The sequence below is a fragment of the Neoarius graeffei genome, chromosome 9 (genome assembly GCF_027579695.1).
Source record: "Neoarius graeffei isolate fNeoGra1 chromosome 9, fNeoGra1.pri, whole genome shotgun sequence".
Classification (NCBI taxonomy): Eukaryota; Metazoa; Chordata; class Actinopteri; order Siluriformes; family Ariidae; genus Neoarius; species Neoarius graeffei.
This window is the reverse complement of record NC_083577.1, coordinates 50,360,850-50,382,136: the sequence shown is the minus strand read 5'-3', so window position 1 is coordinate 50,382,136 and position 21,287 is coordinate 50,360,850. Positions and strand designations below refer to the sequence as shown.

At 45.7% G+C, this 21,287-nt stretch overlaps 1 protein-coding gene across 1 annotated transcript in view; it reads right to left on the bottom strand.

Annotated features, from left to right (window-relative positions):
• The window catches only part of cacnb4a (calcium channel, voltage-dependent, beta 4a subunit), a 79,322-nt gene extending 58,507 nt beyond the window's left edge, over positions 1 to 20,815 (bottom strand). The window contains exons 1-2 of the mRNA XM_060928744.1: positions 20,753 to 20,815; positions 18,578 to 18,661 (exon numbers count right to left, since the gene is read on the bottom strand). Coding sequence (XP_060784727.1) covers positions 18,578 to 18,661; positions 20,753 to 20,815 — 147 coding nt within the window. The remainder of the gene's footprint in view (positions 1 to 18,577; positions 18,662 to 20,752) is intronic.
• Between the last annotated feature and the right edge of the window lie 472 nt (positions 20,816 to 21,287).

Here is a 21,287-nt window from a genome sequence, read left to right as displayed (position 1 = left end):
GGGCTCAGGAATATTAAACATTTGATATGTCATCTATGTTCTATTCTGAATAAAATATGGAATTTTGAAACTTCATCATTGCATTCCGTTTTTATTTACAATTTGTTCTTTGTCCCAACTTTTTTGGAATCGGGGTTGTAAATCTCTAGCCAATTCCGCATATGTGTGCTTATCGAATTTCCTCCATAAACGAAATCGTTGCCTATAAGTTTCAGGAATTAATTCATAACATTTCAACACTGCTTCCTTGACAGAACAATAGTTTTTCCTTTCGGAAGGTGACAACACAATAAAAGCTTGCTGCGAGCGCCCAGTCAAAGCTGTTTGTAGCAGTAGTATTTTATCTTCATCGCTCCACTCCTGATCAAGAGCTACATTTTCGAATAACGAAAAGAACACATCAGGATCTCGTTCGTCAAACTTGGGAAGGAATTTAACCATATTAGCCAAGCCCAATGGCGAGGAGGCCCTTTGGAGTTTCCCCTCGGCTGCCCTCCCCTCGGATTTAAGACGTTATCGCTCTACTACACGACCCTGCTCTAGGTTTTTAATTCGTTCCAGTTCCAACTGACGATCTTTTTCCCGTCCAACCGTTTTTGTTCCATTAACAAGTCATGTTGCATTTTCAACAATTCTTTTTGTTTTTCAAATGTTAACTCCTTTGGCAGCGGCACGGTGGTGTAGTGGTTAGCGCTGTCGCCTCACAGCAAGAAGGTCCTGGGTTCGAGCCCAGCGGCCGACGAGGGCCTTTCTCTGCGGAGTTTGCATGTTCTCCCCGTGTCCGCGTGGGTTTCCTCCGGGTGCTCCGGTTTCCCCCACAGTCCAAAGACATGCAGGTTAGGTTAACTGGTGACTCTAAATTGACCGTAGGTGTGAATGTGAGTGTGAATGGTTGTCTGTGTCTATGTGTCAGCCCTGTGATGACCTGGCGACTTGTCCAGGGTGTACCCCGCCTTTCGCCCATAGTCAGCTGGGATAGGCTCCAGCTTGCCTGCGACCCTGTAGAACAGGATAAAGCGGCTACAGATAATGTGATGAGGTGTTTTAACAATTTGTGGCGAGTGTGGTACATGTGGTGGGGGAGATCAAAGTCCCTGCACCGGGATAAATTTAATTTAATTTCCACTTTTGGATGAGAAACAAAGTGTGAGCAGAATTGTTTGACAGATAATGAGATGAGAACTCCTTTGGCTTAACCGGTTGCATCTCTGGACTAACAGGGGTTTTCAATGAAGACGTTCCCTCACCTGCGTGCTCCCGCGGAATACCACCAGGCAGCACTTGCTTATCTTTTAAACAGAAATAAATACAAGAAGTTAGTCTTTCTTTGCGGACTTTGGCAACGTTAATTCAATCACATAATGGTCAGCTACACTACGCAACTGGTCTTTAGTTAAAGCTACCAACAAACTCTCGGATGGCACTGCTAGAAAAAGCCTCAAGCATGCTCATTTTCCAATATTTATCACTTAACAACGATCAACAACAAGAAAGAAAAAAAAACACCAAACAATTCAAATAAATCAATAACCACTGTCTTTCAGGTTAACTCTACCAACCATAACACAAAGTGGCTTGCAATACACGTAACAGTAACAGCAGAGCTCCCCCTAAACATTTACCCCCCACTAGACTGACTTATCTTCACACTGAACCCAAGAACCGAGGATCAGCAAACCAAAAGATTCACTCACCAATACAGCTGGACAGAGCCGGCCCGTGGCATAGGCAATATAGGCAAATGCTAAGGGCGCTGCGTCCATCCAGGGGCGCAGAAACGGGGGGAGAAAAATTATGACTTCCACTATTCTGAAAACGAGTCAGCATTATAATGTCTTAGCCTAATTTAATTGTACAGCAAAAGCATGTAGTCAGGGTGCGATTTGTCAAAAAAAGCGGGGTGGGGTGTGGTGGTGGTTGTTAATCATGAAACAATAAGCGCTCAACAGTAGTTCGCCCTGTCTATAGTGTGTCTTCGGGCACACAAGTGCGCATCCGCGGCTATTCTCTGTTTTCGCCAATTGCCTAGAGCGCAAAGTGTGCCCAGGGGCGCCAAGGGCGACCAAAACCCCATCAAAAAGGAGGGATGGAGTTATTGAATGGAGATGTTACCAAGTGCATCAGTGGTGTACAGTGTTTTCAACCACTGTGCTGCCGAACTCTAGTACCGCGGAACACTAGTGTGCCGTGAGAGATCACCAAGTGTACCGTGGAAAATTATAGAATGGCTGTATATTGTAAATATTGGCAACAGCGTTTTAGACCCTGTCCACACGTAGCCGGGTATCTGCTAAATCGAAGATATTTTTCTACGTTTTGGCCTGTCATCCACATGAAAACACATCAAAAACGAATATTTAAAAAAACTCCGGGCAAAGTGAAGATTTTTGAAAACTCCGTGTATGCCTTTTCGTGTAGACAGAGATAACCGGAGTTTTGCGTTTTAGAACGTCACAATCTGCGCCAAAAAAATGACAACAAATCTGCCCTGACGTCAAACGTGCGACCTTTGTTTACTGCAGAAGCCAGATTAAGCATGGACAAAGAGTAATGGATCGGAGTAGTGCCTTGAAAGCGTTAATTATTGTGCAGGTGCTATTTACATGTTTAATTTTAGAAGCCCAACTACTGCTCCAAAAACAGGGTCAATATGTCCACATATTTGCTTTGACAAGATTCCCAATCAACGTTTTCTTGCGTCTTTTGAAGTTTACTGTATACTCCAAAATTGTGTTTAGAAGCAATTCTGTCTCCGAGTCTGTCCAGACAAACGAGCTTGGCGCCATGTTTTATGTTTAGGCGGAAGTGACGCCAACAGAGGGCTATTCTGATGTGATTAGGGGGTAGGATTTGGGGAAATAATGCCATCTACAGGTTTGGAATGCTTATGAATGTGATTGAAAATGCAGATGTTCGGTTATGTGTGGAAGGGATTTTTTTCGAAGACGAGGTGGTGTGGATAAAACATTTTTATAAACGGAGGGGGGGAAAATGTTCGGTTTTAAAAATACCCGACGTGTGTACATGGCCTTAGTTTCAGTCAACATTTTCTATTGGTGATGTGCCTTGAGATTTTTTCATTGAAAAAAGTGCGCCCTGGCTCAAAAAGGTTGAAAAACAAGTGTAGCCTACGCAGTAGTGGTTGGTGATTTCCTTATGCCTACTAAAAATGCACAATGATAGGTTATAAGGGGGGCGGGGGGAGTGGTGCTCATCGGGGAATGAGAGTGGCTATCCACTGCAAAAAGTAGCCCAGACTACAAGTGCTTAAATGAAGAAATCCAAACTCTCGGGTGCGCAAGCGCGCAAACGAAGGCTACAGGAAGAAACAAATAGAGCCAAGTATAGAGGTAAATCTGATCTAATCTCTCATATCAACCATTATAGTGGCAAATTAATATTTTAGGTGCCTGAATCAATGTCTGCCTAGCTAACTAGATGCAAACAGCAATAGACTTCAATAACAAAGTACCCATAATAGCACTTTTGTTTGAAAATACAGCCCATTGATGTCCTAACAGGGTGCTTAAGTTTGCACAATTTAGAATTGTAGAATTTTTTATTCATTTAATTTGTTAATTCTTCAGAGATGACTTAACTTTTAATAGCAAAAAAGAAACTAAAAATAATTTCTTGTTTATTGTCCATGCACTACACTTTGAACAGGGTGCGGAAGAGTTTTTGCCCATTATATGGAGATATGTATTGAATTTGTGTGGTCATTTTACTTTGTGACACTTTATGTGAATAATGATAACAATAATAACAATAATGAAAAAGATAAAAATGACTTCTTGTTTATTGTCCATGCACCGTACATTGTTTAATAGTAATAGAATAGAGTGATTAGATTAAAGTGTTATTTAGATGTTATTAGAGGGGTTTTTTTTCTTGGGGGGGGGGGGGGGGGCGCCAAAACTCAATCTCACCTAGGGCAGCCAAAGACCTAGAGCCGGCCCTGCAGCTGGAGCCGAACTGCCCGGTAAAACGATCCAGCTCGGTAACCCACGGCGGTGCCCAAGGTCCAGGCTCCAGTGACACTGTGGCCTAACCCAAGCGCTACAGAGCTCTAGAATGGGGATAAGGTAAGCTCTACACGCTGATACCCAGCTACAGGATTGCAAATCACACTTCGCAAAAACAAGGAAAACAAAAATGGTTGGACTATATCCTCAGTTCCGCTCAACTCTTCCCAACTCATATATTAATGTTACTAGAGATGAAAGTGGAGCAAAGAAAAAAACCCTGAACTTTTGAAAGTCAAACTAAGATGGGGGGGCAACATCCCCCGAAAATATTTTAATAACATAACATGCAAAACCCTGCATTCTAGTGCATTTTAGTACTTATTTTTTGCTAAAACAAGTTATAACTTTTAAGCCTTTTTCTTTCATGTACATTAATGATTAACATATCAAAAATATCATATTTAATTCCCCTAGTTAATGAGTAATTTTCAGGAGCGCATTTAGAAAACGCGGTGATTTTCCTGCTACACAGTTCATTACTTTGAAAAATATCAGACAGTTGAAGGTAAACTCAGCAAAATCCCAAAACAGTACTGTTAAAAAGTAAAGGTCTGTTAGAGTTTCTAAAGCTTTCAGGTTTCAATGTTAGGGGACATTGAGCCTCGTTTATCAATCTTTTAGTAGAGTTGTGCGTTTGCATAAGCTAAAGTGAACTAAACATTTCCAATTCATATTTATGCGAGTTGAAGCCAGTTGTTTACATTAGTTTGTATTGTCTGTAAATTTAAACACCAATGAATACCAAATTTCTCATGTAAATCAGGGACGTAGTGTGTGTGTGTGTGTGTGTCACACACTGACTGGCAGCCTGAGTACATTATGTAACAAAAAATAATTACCATTGCTAGTTTTAGGTAGCTTAGAAACCGGCTCTTCCATTATTGCTGGTTCTTCCACGTTTTCTTGATGTTGTGTTCTAGAAACGGCACTAAAACTTAGCTTTGAAACCACAAAATGCAACTTTGATGGAAAAAAATATATAATAAATTGTTTACCTCTCTTCACGTCGAAAGAAGGAGGAAAGTTCGCTTGTTTTGACATGGCGAATTATTAACACAAGTGGAAATACTCGTAATTCGCAACTAAAAAGACTGCAGCTACACTGGCAGCTTGAACATGCTTTCTAGTGCGATCGTGTTGTGCTTGCGCAGAATGGTGTCAGTCCTGCGCGCCTTAGCACGTGCACCTGAAGGCGCACCGCCTAGGGCGCGCACGCACCGTTAACAAAGAACACCTGTCTTTAATCAGTGAACTGTGTTTGGGCTGTTTAAGGACCGCGCCCATGCAAGGATGATGTAAAGTATTACACCACGTCTAGGAGCGCGAAAAATCCAAAAAATAAATTTCTCCATTCGTAAAACCGGAGATTTTCAAGAGTTTTGTCAAATATCCAGATTTCCGGGTATTTCCGGAAGACTTTCATCCCTGCCATTACACTCACAAACAATGTAGATCTCCCACAACAAACACAGCAAGAAGCCGGCAGGCCCAACTTACGTTCCATTCATTCATAAAGTTGCAACCAGTGACGTAACCCTACACACCTCACGCTCTACCATAGCCGTGGGAGTAGCCTAGTCAAATATATGCCAGTTCAAAGTCTCTACAGAAACTAAATTATCCTGCAACAAAACTTCGGGATTCAAATGGCTAGATGAGCCCCCATATGTTATGACCACTTGGCTCAAAGCGGCGACAGCATAAGGGAGACCACACCGATATGCAACGTTAAACAATACTTGTTTAATACATTAAATTTCAAGAGAAATCAGTGAATGTAAATGTGGCAGCGGGGGCATGGTCAAGCGCCGGTCTGTGACAGGAGGGCGGAGCCAGGGAAGGTGAGTGGCAAAATCACTACACCTGACGGTAATTAACCTGTGTTTTGTGTGTCTTCCTAGTAACCGCACCCTATTTAAGGAGGCAGAGGGAGAGCAGAGGAGAGCTCATCCCGGGACAAGAACACAGCGTGTGTGTGTGTGTTTCTCTACAGAATAAAACTAGGCTGTTATACTGAAAAGTCTGGCAATAAAAAGCCTATTAGTACCTGAAGCTTTGTCCTGCCGTCCTCTGTGCTCCACCCACACTTCAGAGAGCTTTACAGTGGTGCTGAAACCCAGGACAAGGGGGAGCAGCAACCTCGCAGCCCCATGGAATCCTCCCCGTTCGCGGACCTGGTCCACGCCCTCGCCACAGCTCAGCAAAGCCAGCACCAGGCACTCATCATGCTCTGAAAGGAGCAAGAGCGGCGCTTCGAAGCCCTGGTGCTGGCCCAGCAGGAAGATCGTGAGGCGTTCCGGCATCTCCTCGCGTCGGCGGGGTCCACCAGTGCCCCGGCCGTGGGCCCATCTCACCTCACCGTGACCAAGATGGGCCCGCAGGACGACCCCGAGGCGTTTCTCACACTGTTCGAGCAGGTCGCCGAAGCCTCGGGGTGGCCGATGGAGCAGCGCGTGGCGCGCCTCCTCCCCCTCCTGACGGGAGAGGCGCAGCTGGCCGCGCTACAGCTTCCCGCTGACCGCCGGCTGGCCTACGCGGACCTTCGCCGGGCCGTCCTCCAGCGTGTGGGGCACACACCAGAACAACAGCGCCAGCGCTTCCGCGCGCTGCGGTTGGAGGAAGTTGGCCGGCCGTTCGCGTTCTGCCAGCAGCTCCGGGACGCCTGCTGGCGGTGGCTGAGGGCCGACAATCGTGACGCCGAGGGAATCATCGATCAGGTGGTGCTGGAGCAGTTCATCGCCCGCTTACCAGCCGGAACCGCGGAGTGGGTCCAGTGCCACCACCCGGCGTCGCTGGATCAGGCAGTAGGACTGGCGGAGGATCATTTGGCGGCTGTTCCGGCGGCAGGACAACCGACGACGTCTTCTCTCCTCTTCTCTCTCTCTTTCTCCCCTCCCTTCTGTGTCCCGTCCTCGCCCCATTCCCCCACCATGGAGGCGGGGGCCGGCTCCACCCCAGCCGGCCCGCCGCACCCGTGGTGCCCTCCCGTTTCTCCCTTCTGTGTCTGTCTCTCCCCCTCCTCAGGTGAGTGAGCCCCAGAGCACCGGTGCAGAGGGAAAGCCCGGGCCGGTTTGCTGGCGCTGCGGGGAACCGGGCCACCTGCAGCAACAGTGCGCAGCAATGGAGGTGGGCGCGGTGGTGCGGATCCCCGACGCGCCAGAAGCTGCCCTCGATCCGGCCGGAGCGTATCGCATACCGGTGAGTGTACAAGGGGCTACATATCAGGCGTTGGTGGATTCTGGTTGCAATCAGACCTCGATCCGCCAAAGCCTGGTGCAAGACGAGGCATTGGGGGGAGCACAGGGGGTGAAGGTGTTGTGTGTGCACGGGGATGTTCACAGCTACCCTTTGGTGTCGGTCCACATATTTTTCAGAGGGGAAAAATCTACAGTGAAGGCGGCGGTTAATCCTTGCCTTACCCACTCTTTAATTTTGGGGACTGATTGGCCGGGATTTCGGGGTTTAATGACGTGCCTAGTAAAGAGTGGGTCCTGCCATTTGACAGGGGGAGGTCCCGGTGTCGCTTTGGCTGGAGCTGCTGTCGCAGAGCCGTCTACGTCATCTCCGCGACAGAGTGAGGAGCCGCCGGCTCCTCCTCTTTCTGTTGGGGAATCCCTCGCGGATTTCCCATTAGAACAATCGCGAGACGAGACTCTGCGACATGCGTTTGACCAAGTGAGAGTAATCGATGGTGAAACGCTCCAGCTGAACGCCACCCCGTCCTTCCCCTATTTTTCTATTATGAAGGATAGATTATACCGAGTGACGCAGGACACTCAGACGAAAGAGCGAGTCATACAGCTGTTAATTCCAAAGAGCCGCCGGGAATTGGTATTTCAGGTGGCTCACTTTAATCCCATGGCTGGACACCTAGGGCAGGATAAGACACTAGCCCGGATAATGGCCCGATTCTATTGGCTGGGGATTCGCGGCGATGTCCGTAAGTGGTGTACGGCGTGCCGCGAATGCCAGTTAGTAAATCCAGCGGCCATTCCAAAAGCGCCTTTGTGCCCCCTACCATTAATCGAGACCCCGTTCGAAAGAATTGGGATGGATCTCGTCGGGCCATTAGATTGGTCAACACGAGGGTACCGCTTTATATTGGTTCTGGTGGACTATGCAACGCGATACCCGGAAGCGGTGCCTCTTCGCAATATCTCAGCACGCAGTATTGCGAAGGCCCTCTTCCACGTCATCTCCCGGGTTGGAATCCTGAAAGAGATTCTGACTGACCAAGGCACCTCGTTTATGTCACGAACACTGAGCGAACTGTACGGGCTGTTGGGTATTAAGCCGATCCGCACCAGCGTTTATCACCCACAAACGGATGGTTTAGTTGAACAGTTCAATCGCACCCTCAAGAATATAATTAAAAAATTCGTAAGTGAGGACGCACGTAACTGGGATAAATGGCTCGAACCCTTGTTATTTGCAGTGCGAGAGGTCCCCCAAGCCTCCACGGGGTTCTCCCCATTTGAATTGTTATACGGGCGTAAGCTGCACGGCATTTTAGATGTGCTGCGGGAAAATTGGGAGGAGGGGCCTTCACAGAGTAAAAACGAAATTCAGTACGTTATGGACCTGTGCGCAAAACTCCACACGCTCACCCACCTAACTCAGGAGAATTTGCGGCAGGCCCAGGAATGGCAAGCCCGCCTGTACAACAAGGGCACGCGCCTTAGAGAGTTCACTCCGGGAGATAAGGTACTCGTACTGTTGCCCACGTCGAGCTCCAAATTAATCGCCAAGTGGCAAGGACCCTTTGAGGTCACACGGCGAGTCGGGGACGTCGACTGTGAGGTAAGGCGAACGGACAGGGAGGGGGCGCTACAGATCTACCACCTCAATCTGTTTAAACTCTGGAACAAGGAGGTCCCCGTGGCGTTGGTGTTGGTAGTTCCGGAGAAGGCAGAGCTGGGGCTGGAGGTTCAAAAAGGGACATTGGCATCACGTACCTCTCCGGTCCCCTGTGGAGACCACCTCTCCCCGACCCAACTCACGGAGGTCACCCAGTTGCAGGCCGAGTTTTCGGATGTGTTCTCGCCCCTGCCCGGTCGCACTAACCTCATAGAACACCACATAGAGACGCCCCCGGGGGTGGTAGTGCGTAGCCTCCCTTACAGGCTACCCGAACACAAAAAAAAGGTGGTTCGGGAAGAACTTCAGACCATGCTCGAAATGGGCATCGTCGAGGAGTCCCACAGTGACTGGAGCAGCCCGGTGGTCTTGGTACCCAAGGCCGACGGGTCGGTCCGGTTCTGTGTGGACTATAGAAAAGTCAACGCAGTGTCTAAATTCGACGCATACCCAATGCCTCGTATTGACGAGCTGCTCGATCGACTAGGCACGGCTCGCTTTTACTCGACACTGGATTTGACGAAGAGATATTGGCAGATCCCCTTGACTCCATTATCCCGGGAGAATACGGCCTTTTCCACACCATTCGGCTTACACCAATTCGTCACACTTCCGTTTGGGCTGTTTGGGGCGCCCGCTACGTTTCAGCGGCTGATGGACAGGGTCCTCCGGCCCCACGCCACCTATGCGGCCGCATATCTGGATGACATTATCATTTATAGTAACGACTGGCAGCGGCACCTGCAACACCTGAGGGCCGTCCTTAGGTCGCTGAGGCGGGCGGGTCTCACTGCCAACCCGAAGAAGTGTGCGATTGGGCGGGTGGAAGTACGGTATCTGGGCTTTCACTTGGGCAACGGGCAGGTGCGTCCCCAAATTAATAAGACAGCAGCAATTGCGGCCTGCCCGAGGCCCAAGACTAAAAAGGGGGTGAGACAGTTCCTGGGGCTGGCTGGCTACTATCGTAGGTTTATACCTAATTATTCGGACGTCACCAGCCCGCTGACTGACCTCACTAAAAAGGGGGCGCCAGATCTGGTCCAGTGGACGGAGCAGTGCCAGCGGGCTTTCTCTGAGGTAAAGGCTGCACTGTGTGGGGGGGCCACTTTTACACTCCCCTGACTTCTCTCTCCCTTTTGTGTTGCAGACCGACGCGTCGGACAGAGGGCTGGGGGCGGTGTTGTCCCAGGAGGTGGAGGGGGAGGACCGCCCCATCCTGTACATTAGTAGGAAGCTGTCGGTGCGTGAGGGGCGCTACAGCACTATTGAGAAGGAATGCCTGGCGATCAAGTGGGCGGTCCTCGCCCTCCGTTACTACCTGCTGGGGCGCCCTTTCACCTTCTGTTCGGACCACACACCCCTCCAGTGGCTCCACCGCATGAAAGATGCCAACGCGCGGATCACCTGTTGGTATCTGGCACTCCAACCCTTCAATTTCAAGGTGGTCCACAGGGCGGGGGCGCAGATGGTCGTGGCGGATTTCCTCTCCCGTCAATGGGGGGGGAGTCGGCTGCGGGCCGGACGGGCGCCCAGCCTGAGTCAGGCAGTGGGGGTATGTGGCAGCGGGGGCATGGTCAAGCGCCGGTCTGTGACAGGAGGGCAGAGCCAGGGAAGGTGAGTGGCAGAATCACTACACCTGATGGTAATTAACCTGTGTTTTGTGTGTCTTCCTAGTAACCGCGCCCTATTTAAGGAGGCAGAGGGAGAGCAGAGGAGAGCTCATCCCGGGACAAGAACACAGCGTGTGTGTGTGTTTCTCTACAGAATAAAACTAGGCTGTTATACTGAAAAGTCTGGCAATAAAAAGCCTATTAGTACCTGAAGCTTTGTCCTGCTGTCCTCTGTGCTCCACCCACACTTCAGAGAGCTTTACAGTAAAGTAACCAAAAATGTGGTGAAAGTCAGCATTGTAAAATGTAATGAGTAAAAAGGTAAAGGGAGAGAGAGAATAAAAAAAGGAGGCCACATGCAGTCAGCCCTAGAAGCAAGGGGCCGAAACAGCCAGAGCAGGAAACGACAGACAAGTGTCCCAGGAGGAGGTGTTTAAAACCCCCTCCCAATGAGCTCCAATTAGCTGGCAAACTGGCCACCATGGCCCATACAGCCATGTTGACCAGCTCCCCCTGCAGCCTGGGAGCTGGAAGACTGGCTATGTAGAGGAGGAATGAGACAGCCACAGCACAGCAGAGCCGGGCATAACTAATATATATATATATATATATATATATATATATATATATATATATATATTCACAACAACAACAAACATAGTAGCAATTTTTGTCAACATTTATTTTCGCATTTCTCAGGAGAATAGCATTAATTTTACAGCATGGATAGTGATAATGACAGTCTTCACAGCGAAAGCGAGTTTTACTACCCTGAGGAAGAAGAAATAAAATAAAACATTTCAGGAGAAAACTAAAACCTGTAACTGCTGCTAACGCCGAGCAAAAGCATGGCTGAATCCTGAATGACTCCTATTTGTATAAATAGGGGACTACATAGGTGGCAAAATGTAGGGTTTTTTTTCTGCCATGGAAGTGCACTTGTATACCGAGGAGGAAGCCATTTGCATTACAGCCGTGAATGAGGATTCAAAATAGCATTAATTTTACAGCATGGATAGCGATAATGACAGTGTTCACAGTGAAAGCGAGTTTTACTACCCTGAGGAAGAAGAAATAAAAGAAACCATTTCAGGAGAAAGTTAAAAACCTGTAATTTGCTAACATTGAGCAAAAACATGGCTGAACCCTGAATGACTCAATTTTGTATAAATAGGGGACTACATAAGCGGCAAAATGTAGTTTTTTCCTGCCATGGAAGTGCACTTGTATACCGAGGAGGAAGCCATCTGCATTATAGCCGTGAATAAGGATTCAAAATGGCGGCTCGGCTCGGTTTTCCCTTTCGGGCGCTCTTGTTTTCTGTTAGAATTTGGTAAAGAAAAAATAAATATATTATTTACCAGCTTAAGGTCGGTCTGTATCGTGAAATACCGCGACCTCGGCCTTGAATACTGACCTTGGCCCAGAGGGCCTCGCTCAGTACTTTCAAGACCTCGGTCACGGTATTTCACGATACGGACCTCCCAGCTGGTAAATAACATACATATATATATATACACACACACACACACACACACACACACACACACACACACACACACATTATATATATATAAAAAAATCAATACTCAGTCAATCATCAAACTCATTGGCTGATGTAAAAGAAAGAAGTAAGTGCCCCTAATACGAGTAGAAGAGAGTATTTAATATACTGGGCAGTAAAAGTACAGTACTACTGCCTCTAATCCTATTTTTATTACTACAACTAGAAGAAAAACTTTACACCTAATGTACTTCTCAAATATATCAAATATATTTAGAAGTGACAGTGAACCATAATACACTAAGTAAACAAACTTGCATAATACTTCTCTGCAGGTAAAATCTTTCCTTATTATTTGTGAATCAGTTGATAAATCGCATGCTTTCTAAAATGATCTTGTATTCAAGACACAGTGTATGTAGACACCAAAGGTTTCATTTATGATAATCAGAATGAACTGGTGGCGGCACGGTGGTGTAGTGGTTAGCGCTGTCGCCTCACAGCAAGAAGGTCCGGGTTCGAGCCCCGTGGCCGGCGAGGGCCTTTCTGTGTGGAGTTTGCATGTTCTCCCCGTATCCGCGTGGGTTTCCTCCGGGTGCTCCGGTTTCCCCCACAGTCCAAAGACATGCAGGTTAGGTTAACTGGTGACTCTAAATTGACCGTAGGTGTGAATGAGAGTGTGAATGGTTGTCTGTGTCTATGTGTCAGCCCTGTGATGACCTGGCGACTTGTCCAGGGTGTACCCTGCCTTTCGCCCGTAGTCAGCTGGGATAGGCTTCAGCTTGCCTGCGACCCTGTAGAACAGGATAAAGCGACTAGAGATAATGAGATGAGAGAATGAACTGGCTTTTAATATATATTTCAGTTCCACAACTTCAGACATTTCAACATATTTTATAAACTTATCCCTCTTTGTGCCAGTTAAATCTTAAAACTTTTATTACAAGTTTTGTTATTACAAGTTGCATTTCTCATCTAAGATAAATCTGACTCAAATATTCAATGTGGATGTTATTTGAATCATGAATCAGAATGAAGAGCCAAAGAATGTTAATGAAGAACATAATAAAGGTCAGGAGTTATCAATTCAATGTTAACTGTAGTCTGCTGATGTACTGTTCAGGCTGGTGTTCAGAGGACACAGCATCAATAATAAGAAATACATTAAACAGCTCAGCCATATACTGCACAGCTCATACACTAATGTCTTAAAGCAGTCACTCATGACCAGTAATGGTCGGTCAAGAAAGGAACAAACACACGTTAGTAATTAAATTGCTCACTTAACTCCCTTGGCATGTATCTGCTCAGTATAGCTCATTTATTTAAGGCTTCTATATAATTATATCTATTACCACAGGCTTAAATGAAATATTGATAACGCCTAACACTAATCACCTCATGATAGAATGCAATAAGGCTCCCTAAATCCCAGTGCTGAGACACAAACAGTAAATCTTTCCTTGTGATTTAGCTGTAAGACTTTGGCAAAAATTTGATACATTAAAAACTAAAGGATTAACAATGTATTTTCTGGTGTTTTTTTTTTTTTACATAAACGGTTTTGGGTTTCGAGCATGCTGTATATAATGCCGCTTTTCCACTACAAACGCGGCTGAGCCGTGCCGTGCCGAGTCGAGCTGAGCGGGGCTGTTGGAGTTGCATTTCGACTACAACCGCGCTGAACCGTGCTGGCTGGAAGTGGGTGGACACATTGGGTGGAGTTAGTGAAAGTGGGTGGACGTCACATGATGTCGTTAAGTAGCGCAAACAGTGACATCAGTGACAGTGGCGGAACAAGTCAGAGCCGGGCCAGGGGCGGGGCAAATGACCGGGCCCTTTATTAAAGCTTATCATAACATCATTTTAGGCTACAAAATGTCCGCAACTGCGGTGTTTACCAATTTCAACACTACCGGGTGCAACTATATGTTATTTAGTACATCAAGTCCTTCAAACGAACATGTAACTCAGAAACAAAAAACATTAGGATACTGTACATGGCTCATAATAAAACATCAATAGCCTATACTGCGCACATTATTTGAAGGGCATACGAATGAGCGCTCAGAGTGGTGACAGGAAGAGTCAGAAATAAAGGGAGGGCGGTGCAAACCTCACTGAATTTCACTGTGTTTACCAATTTCACTGTGTTTACCAATTTCAGCACTACGGGGTGCAACTATGTTATTTTGTACATTAAGTCCTTCAAACGAACATGTAACTCAGAAACAAAAAAAACATTAGGCGACATACTGTACATGGCTCATAATAAAACATCAATAGCCTACTGCGCGCATTATTTGAAGGGCATACGACGAGCCTTGCGCTCCGCGAACTCGTCCACGATGCTCTGTATGTCACTGATTCAGTGAGCTTTTAAGCGGTAGTCTCACGACCCGGATAGTAAACAATAAACATGGAGGACATGGAGTCGTTAGTGTTGCTGGTCTTGGTTCTGTGGCTTGTTGTCACCGACAACGCCAACAGATACTGGCAAGAGCGTATAGATGAGGCGAGGCGCATAAGGCTTCAGAAATTCTCGTAATTCGTAATTCTTCTTCTTCCGGGTTTGCGGTGTTTACAGATCCCAGCGCGCTCGCGGGGCGTGTGTGGGCATGTGAGGACACTCCTCCTCACCAATCAGTGCACAGGGGAGTGTCTGCTCACGCCCCCAGCCTCACTCGGCACGGTTTGGCTCGCTTCAGCCCCACTCCAAAACGGTGCGAGTTTTAGGGGCTAAGCAGGGCTGAAACGAGCTGAGTCGTGCTGGTTTTTGGTAGTCGAAACGCGAGCCGTGTCGGGCTGAAGTGAGCTGAAGCGAGCTGAAGTGAGCTGAAAAAGGGTAGTGGAAAAGGGCCATAAAATGTTACTGAAATAGACCTATTGGATAAATAAATAAACAAATAAACAAACATTTGAGACAAGACCAAGATATAATGAAAAAATATGAAAAAGTGTCCTTGTCAATTATAGAGTTGACTGTATTTGAATGCAGTGGAGATCTGAATAGTTTCCATGGCTGCGCCTCGGAGCCTGAGTCATGTTCCTTTATCTGAGGTATTCATCTGCGTCACCATGGGGCCATGCAACTCTTTTGTAACAATTTTATGAGTGGGCTTAAGTTTACAGAAAAAAGGACTAAACATACTGTGAAACTTATCACACAGTTTAAGCCAATTACTTCGAAATATCTGAGTAAACTTTATTGCCATCAACCATAAGTTCCTTCAAATAAAACGAAACCACAAATCCAGATGCACATCGTCGAATGATTAATGTTTGCAGATGGAGGGTAGTGTTTTGACTTCACTGCTAAAATAAAACTTGCAAGCTACTCAAAAATGGAAGTTCTCAAGGTGCAAAGGGACCTAGATTTCTCTCTCTCTCTCTCTCTCTCTCTCTCTCTCTCACACACACACACACACACACTTTCTCCTGCGTTACACAGATGTGCTGTATTCACCTGAGACATACAGTATATTACTAAATAAAGTAAAATCTTTATCCCAGATGGGAATTAAGCAGTTAGTGAAGACAGAAGTATAAATATATAAATAAGTATATTAATCCACAGAACATGAACATGAAACAATAAGGTGTACAGCTGTACAGTAGCCTTTTACCCGGAGTAGCCGTTCTTCTGTACCCATAGCAACAGATGTGTTCACTGTGGTGGGCACACCATATCATAATGACTTTACAACACAAGAACATTTGCATTTGTCAAAGAGCTGCGTAGAGATCTTTTAAAAGCCGCCTGCCTTTCATGAAAGATGCATGAGGGATGCTGAACTCGGAGGCTGCTGTAGCTAGGCAAACTGACACGGACATTAAGGCTATTATTTCCCTCAGGAGCACTTCAAACCCCATCGGCTTCCTCCAGGTTAAACACTAACCAGTGTCGATGGTGAAACTGAGACTGGACCACATTTTACACTAATCAAACTCCAAATCCAATCTTTGGTTCTTCACATATCACAGAGATGTAATCTATGGATGCGCAACTGCTCCTGAAAAAGCACCTGAATGTATTATCATTTAGATCCAGAAAAAAGTGAGAGTCATCTTCCTGGAAGTCATATGGACATCACTACTGTCCAATTCTATAAAGGAAGTGTTAAAGTTATTCACAACTACCGGTCTTAATAAAAGATACGTATTTATGTTCTTATTTAACAATATACCCAAGGTTCAAAGAACAATCGACGACAAGGTTTGCTTGAGTGCCATAATACAGTAGAGTGTAGTACACTGCTTGAATCAATTCACCTTAGAAACAATCCGACACTACATTCAGTAGAAAAGGAAAACAATGACCTACACACCCATTACTGACCTACTGCACTGCTCGATTGTTATTTTTCACACATACGCGAGTTATAATTCTGAGATTCACGGTTCGTTTTACTGTTAGACTCAATGCTGTGCTCATAAAGCCTGCTCACTGACCGAGATGGTCAGAAACATTGAGTGTAGTGCAATTATTGCTAAAGAGCAGCATTTCTGCCATCATTATATTCTTTTTCATCATTCACTCATTCATCTTCAGTAACCACTCCAGTGGTCTGTAATACTAGTCCATCACAGTGCACTGTGCACACACATTCACATCTGAGGCAATTTAACATTATCAGTCCACCTACAGTGGTGCTTGAAAGTTTGTGAACCCTTTAGAATTTTCTATATTTCTGCATAAATATGACCTAAAACATCATCAGATTTTCACACAAGTCCTAAAAGTAGATAAAGAGAACCCAGTTAAACAAATGAGACAAAAATATTATACTTGGTCATTTATTTATTGAGGAAAATGATCCAGTATTACATATCTGTGAGTGGCAAAAGTATGTGAACCTCTGCTTTCAGTATCTGGTGTGATCCCCTTGTGCAACAATAACTGCAAGTAAACATTTCCGGTAACTGTTGATCAGTCCTGCACACTGGCTTAAAGGAATTTTAGCTCATTCCTCCATCCAGAACAGCTTCAACTCTGGGACATTGGTGGGTTTCCTCACATGAACTGCTCGCTTCAGGTCCTTCCACAACATTTCGATTGGATTAAGGTCAGGACTTTGACTTGGCCATTCCAAAACATTAACTTTATTCTTCTTTAAACATTCTTTGGTAGAACGACTTGTGTGCTTAGGGTCGTTGTCTTGCTGCATGACCCACCTTCTCTTGAGATTCAGTTCATGAACAGATGTCCTGACATTTTTCTTTAGAATTCGCTGGTATAATTCAGAATTTATTGTTCCATCAATGATGGCAAGCCGTCCTGGCCCAGATGCAGCAAAACAGGCCCAAACCATAATACTACCATCACCATGTTTCACAGATGGGATAAGGTTCTTTAAACCAAAAAGTTCTATTTTGGTCTCATCCATCCACAAAACATTTTTCCAGTAGTCTTCTGGCTTGTCCACGTAATCTTTAGCAAACTGCAGATGAGCAGCAATGTTCTTTTTGGAGAGCAGTGCCTTTATCCTTGCAACCCTGCCATGCACACCACTGTTGTTCAGTGTTCTCCTGATGATGGACTCATGAACATTAACATTAGCCAATGTGAGAGAGGCCTTCAGTTGCTTAGAAGTTACCCCGGGTCCTTTGTGACCTCGCCGACTATTACACGCCTTGCTCTTGGAGTGATCTTTGTTGGTCGACCACTCCTGGGGAGAGTAACAATGGTTTTGAATTTCCTCCATTTGTACACAGTCTGTCTGACTGTGGATTGGTGGAGTCCAAACTCTTTAGAGATGGTTTTGTAACCTTTTCCAGCCTGATGAGCATCAACAACGCGTTTTCTGAGGTCCTCAGAAATCTCCTTTGTTAGTGCCATGATACACTTCCACAAACGTGTGTTGTGAAGATCAGACTTTGATAGATCCCTGTTCTTTAAATAAAACAGGGTGCCCACTCACACCTGATTGTCATCCCATTGATTGAAAACACCTGACTCTAATTTCACCTTCAAATTAACTGCTAATCCTAGAGGTTCATATACTTTTGCCACTCACAGATATGTAATATTGGATCATTTTCCTCAATAAATAAATGACCAAGTATAATATTTTGTCTCATTTGTTTAACTGGGTTCTCTTTATCTACTTTTAGGACTTGTGTGAATCTGATGATGTTTTAGGCCATATTTACGCAGAAATATAGAAAATTCTAAAGGGTTCCCAAACTTTCAAGCACCACTGTATAAGTATATTTTTACAAGGAAGGAAGAAACCAGAGAACGCAGAGGAAATCCACATAAACGCTAAATCCAATTCAGAATCCAGCTGTGAGGCACTTTGCCACCGTACTACGCTTTATTATTTTTGAGCTGACATAAGTAACGTGATTGAGCATATTAAAATTTTAGGCAGAAGCTATTTGAACCCAGGTTAAAAAAAAAAAGGAACTCTAGTTCTATTTGTACTCTATTTGGTCACTGCCAATTCAAACCTTTTCGCTAGGTCTCTCTGTAGTGTACAATACTGCTTGCTAGCTAACTTGCTTACTAGTTCTCCCAATATAATAATTAGTAGATGTTTAGTAGATAGTAGGATTCTCAAGCTGAATGTTCCTACCTGCCGGAGGATGAAGCTAGTGGAAGTTGTGCTGCCATCAGACCTCTTGAGACGGCTACGGCGGGAATAGGTGCCTCTGTTGATCTGCAGCAGGAGCACAGGCAATTCATTATTCTCTTTAGTTTAGGTATAACAAGGGCACCTTCACAACACACACCTCCCTCTCTTCCCCCAACACACACACACAAACAGCCCTACGCTCGGGCACAAAACCATACGCTGCTGAAACAAGCTGCTACTCAATAGTATATTTTGTCATTAATATGTTCATCCATAACATCCATGCAACATGAAAAGTACTCAGGGTATTTATATGAAGAAGATTATTTCCACTATGCATATTTGCAGGAAAGTCACATACTGACTTCTACTAAAGTCACAATTAAAATCCACCTATTAAAGCACTAATGCATTTTATAAACTCAAATGCAGAGCAAGCTGCTGTGGTTTGGTTTATCAAGGCTGTTAAAATGACTGTCAAATACATGCAAAAGCTTCTGAAAATGTGTCATATCATCTCCAAGGAGTTGGACATTGCAGTGGCGCACAGACACCAGGATGCTCTCTTTATGGCTAAACTGTCCTTCAGACTGGCTGCTTGCAGGATGATCAAATGCAGTCTGCTCAATGCTCATGCGCATGAATAAATACTTCTCTTATTATTAAACAGTTATACTCCAACAAGATGGATTGATGGATGCACTTTTAGAAAAAATGTATACTAAAACAGATCATGAATGGGCTAGAGCCAGCTGACATTGGGCGAGAGGCAGGGTACACCCTGGACAGGTTGCCAATCTATTACAGGGCTAACACAGAGAGACAGACAGCCATTCACACTCATATTCACACCTATGGCCACATTTGAGTCACCAATTACCTAATCCGTGGGAGGAAACCCACGCAGGCACGGGGAGAACATGCAAACTCCACACTGAGAGGTCCCAGTCAACCGGCAGATTTGAACCCAGAACCTGCTTGCTGTGAAGTGACAGTGCTAACCACTGCACCAGTGTGCCACTTAAATCTTTTATGTTACATTACAGGCACTAAGCAGACGCTCTGATCCAGAGCAACGTACAACATACCCAGAGCAGCCTGGGGAGCAGTCGGGGGTTAGATGCCTTGCTCAAGTGCACTTCAGTCATTCCTGCTAGTCCAGGGAATCAAACCGGTGACCTTTTTTTTTGTACAATATCCATGTTTCCAGGTAAAGGATACATACTGTATTAAAGGCACAAGAAACTCAAAGTACCACCAAGGAAAGCTACAGTTTAGTACGATTTTGTTCGGAGATGTGGATGGAGGAATTGATGAATTAACTTAGAGAATGAATGAATATTAAAGTTCAACATTTAAATCCAGAAATAAACCTATCGTCTTTTGTGCTATAACCAGCTTGCTTCATGAATTCTGAAACACTGAATGTGAGATACATGAAGAAATTTAAATGATAGTTTTCATAACCCTGTAGGGGACACAATACCCAGAAACGTACAGGACATATTATAAGACTTTACTACATGTATAAAAGATAATTTTTCCCAAAGGGAATATGCCTGCACATTTGGATGGAACTAACCCTGAGAGAGAGAGAGAGAGAGAGAGAGAGAGAGAGAGAGAGAGAGAGAGAGAGGAACCCCGGAGCTCGCTGGAGACACAACACTTCAAATCTCAAAAATGTAAACACAAAACCCCATGAGAGCATGCACCCTTCCCCATGAGAGCATGAATCCTTCCCCATGACAGCATGACTCCTTCCCCATGAGAGCATGCACCCTTCCCCATGACAGCATGAATCTTTCCCCATGACAGCATGCACCCTTCCCCATGACAGCATGCACCCTTCCCCATGACAGCATGAATCCTTCCCCATGACAGCATGCACCCTTCCCCATGACAGCATGAATCTTTCCCCATGACAGCATGCACCCTTCTCCATGACAGCATGAATCCTTCCCCATGACAGCATGCACCCTTCTCCATGACAGCATGCACCCTTCTCCATGACAGCATGAATCCTTCTCCATGACAGCATGCACCCTTCCCCATGACAGCATGAATCCTTCTCCATGACAGCATGCACCCTTCCCCTTGACAGCATGAATCCTACCCCATGACAGCATGCACCCTTCCCCACGCACAGCTCCCAGACAGCCTGTCCTCTCCGTTCACCTGAAACACGGCTTTAGAAGCTCCATCGTTTGTCCCGTGTCGAGTGTAGATGTGTCGGGACATCTGGGCCAGTTCATCGCTCCATGGAGGAGGCTGTCTCTCTTTGCCGCTGCACTCATACTGAGGAGAGAGATGGATGCTGCTGGCCTCCAGCTTCACCTGCGGCTCGACGGATTTTCACACAAAGAGAAAGAGAGGGAAGCTCAGCTACTGCACGCGCGCTTCCTGTTTCACTGAGTGTGAGCTCCAACTGCGCGCGCGTGTGTGTGTGTGTGTGTGTGTGTGTGTGTACAGCAGCGCGCGCCTCTACAGCGCCCAATGAGCTCCTGCGTCATCAGAGAAAGGTCATGCAGGTGCGCATGGACCAGTCCCTGTGTCTCTGTACAGTTCCACTGCCTTCAAGTCTCTTATACTGGATTTTCCAATATATACAGTGGTGCTTGAAAGTTTGTGAACCCTTTAGAATTTTCTATATTTCTGCATAAATATGACCTCAAACATCATCAGATTTTCACACAAGTCCTAAAAGTAGATA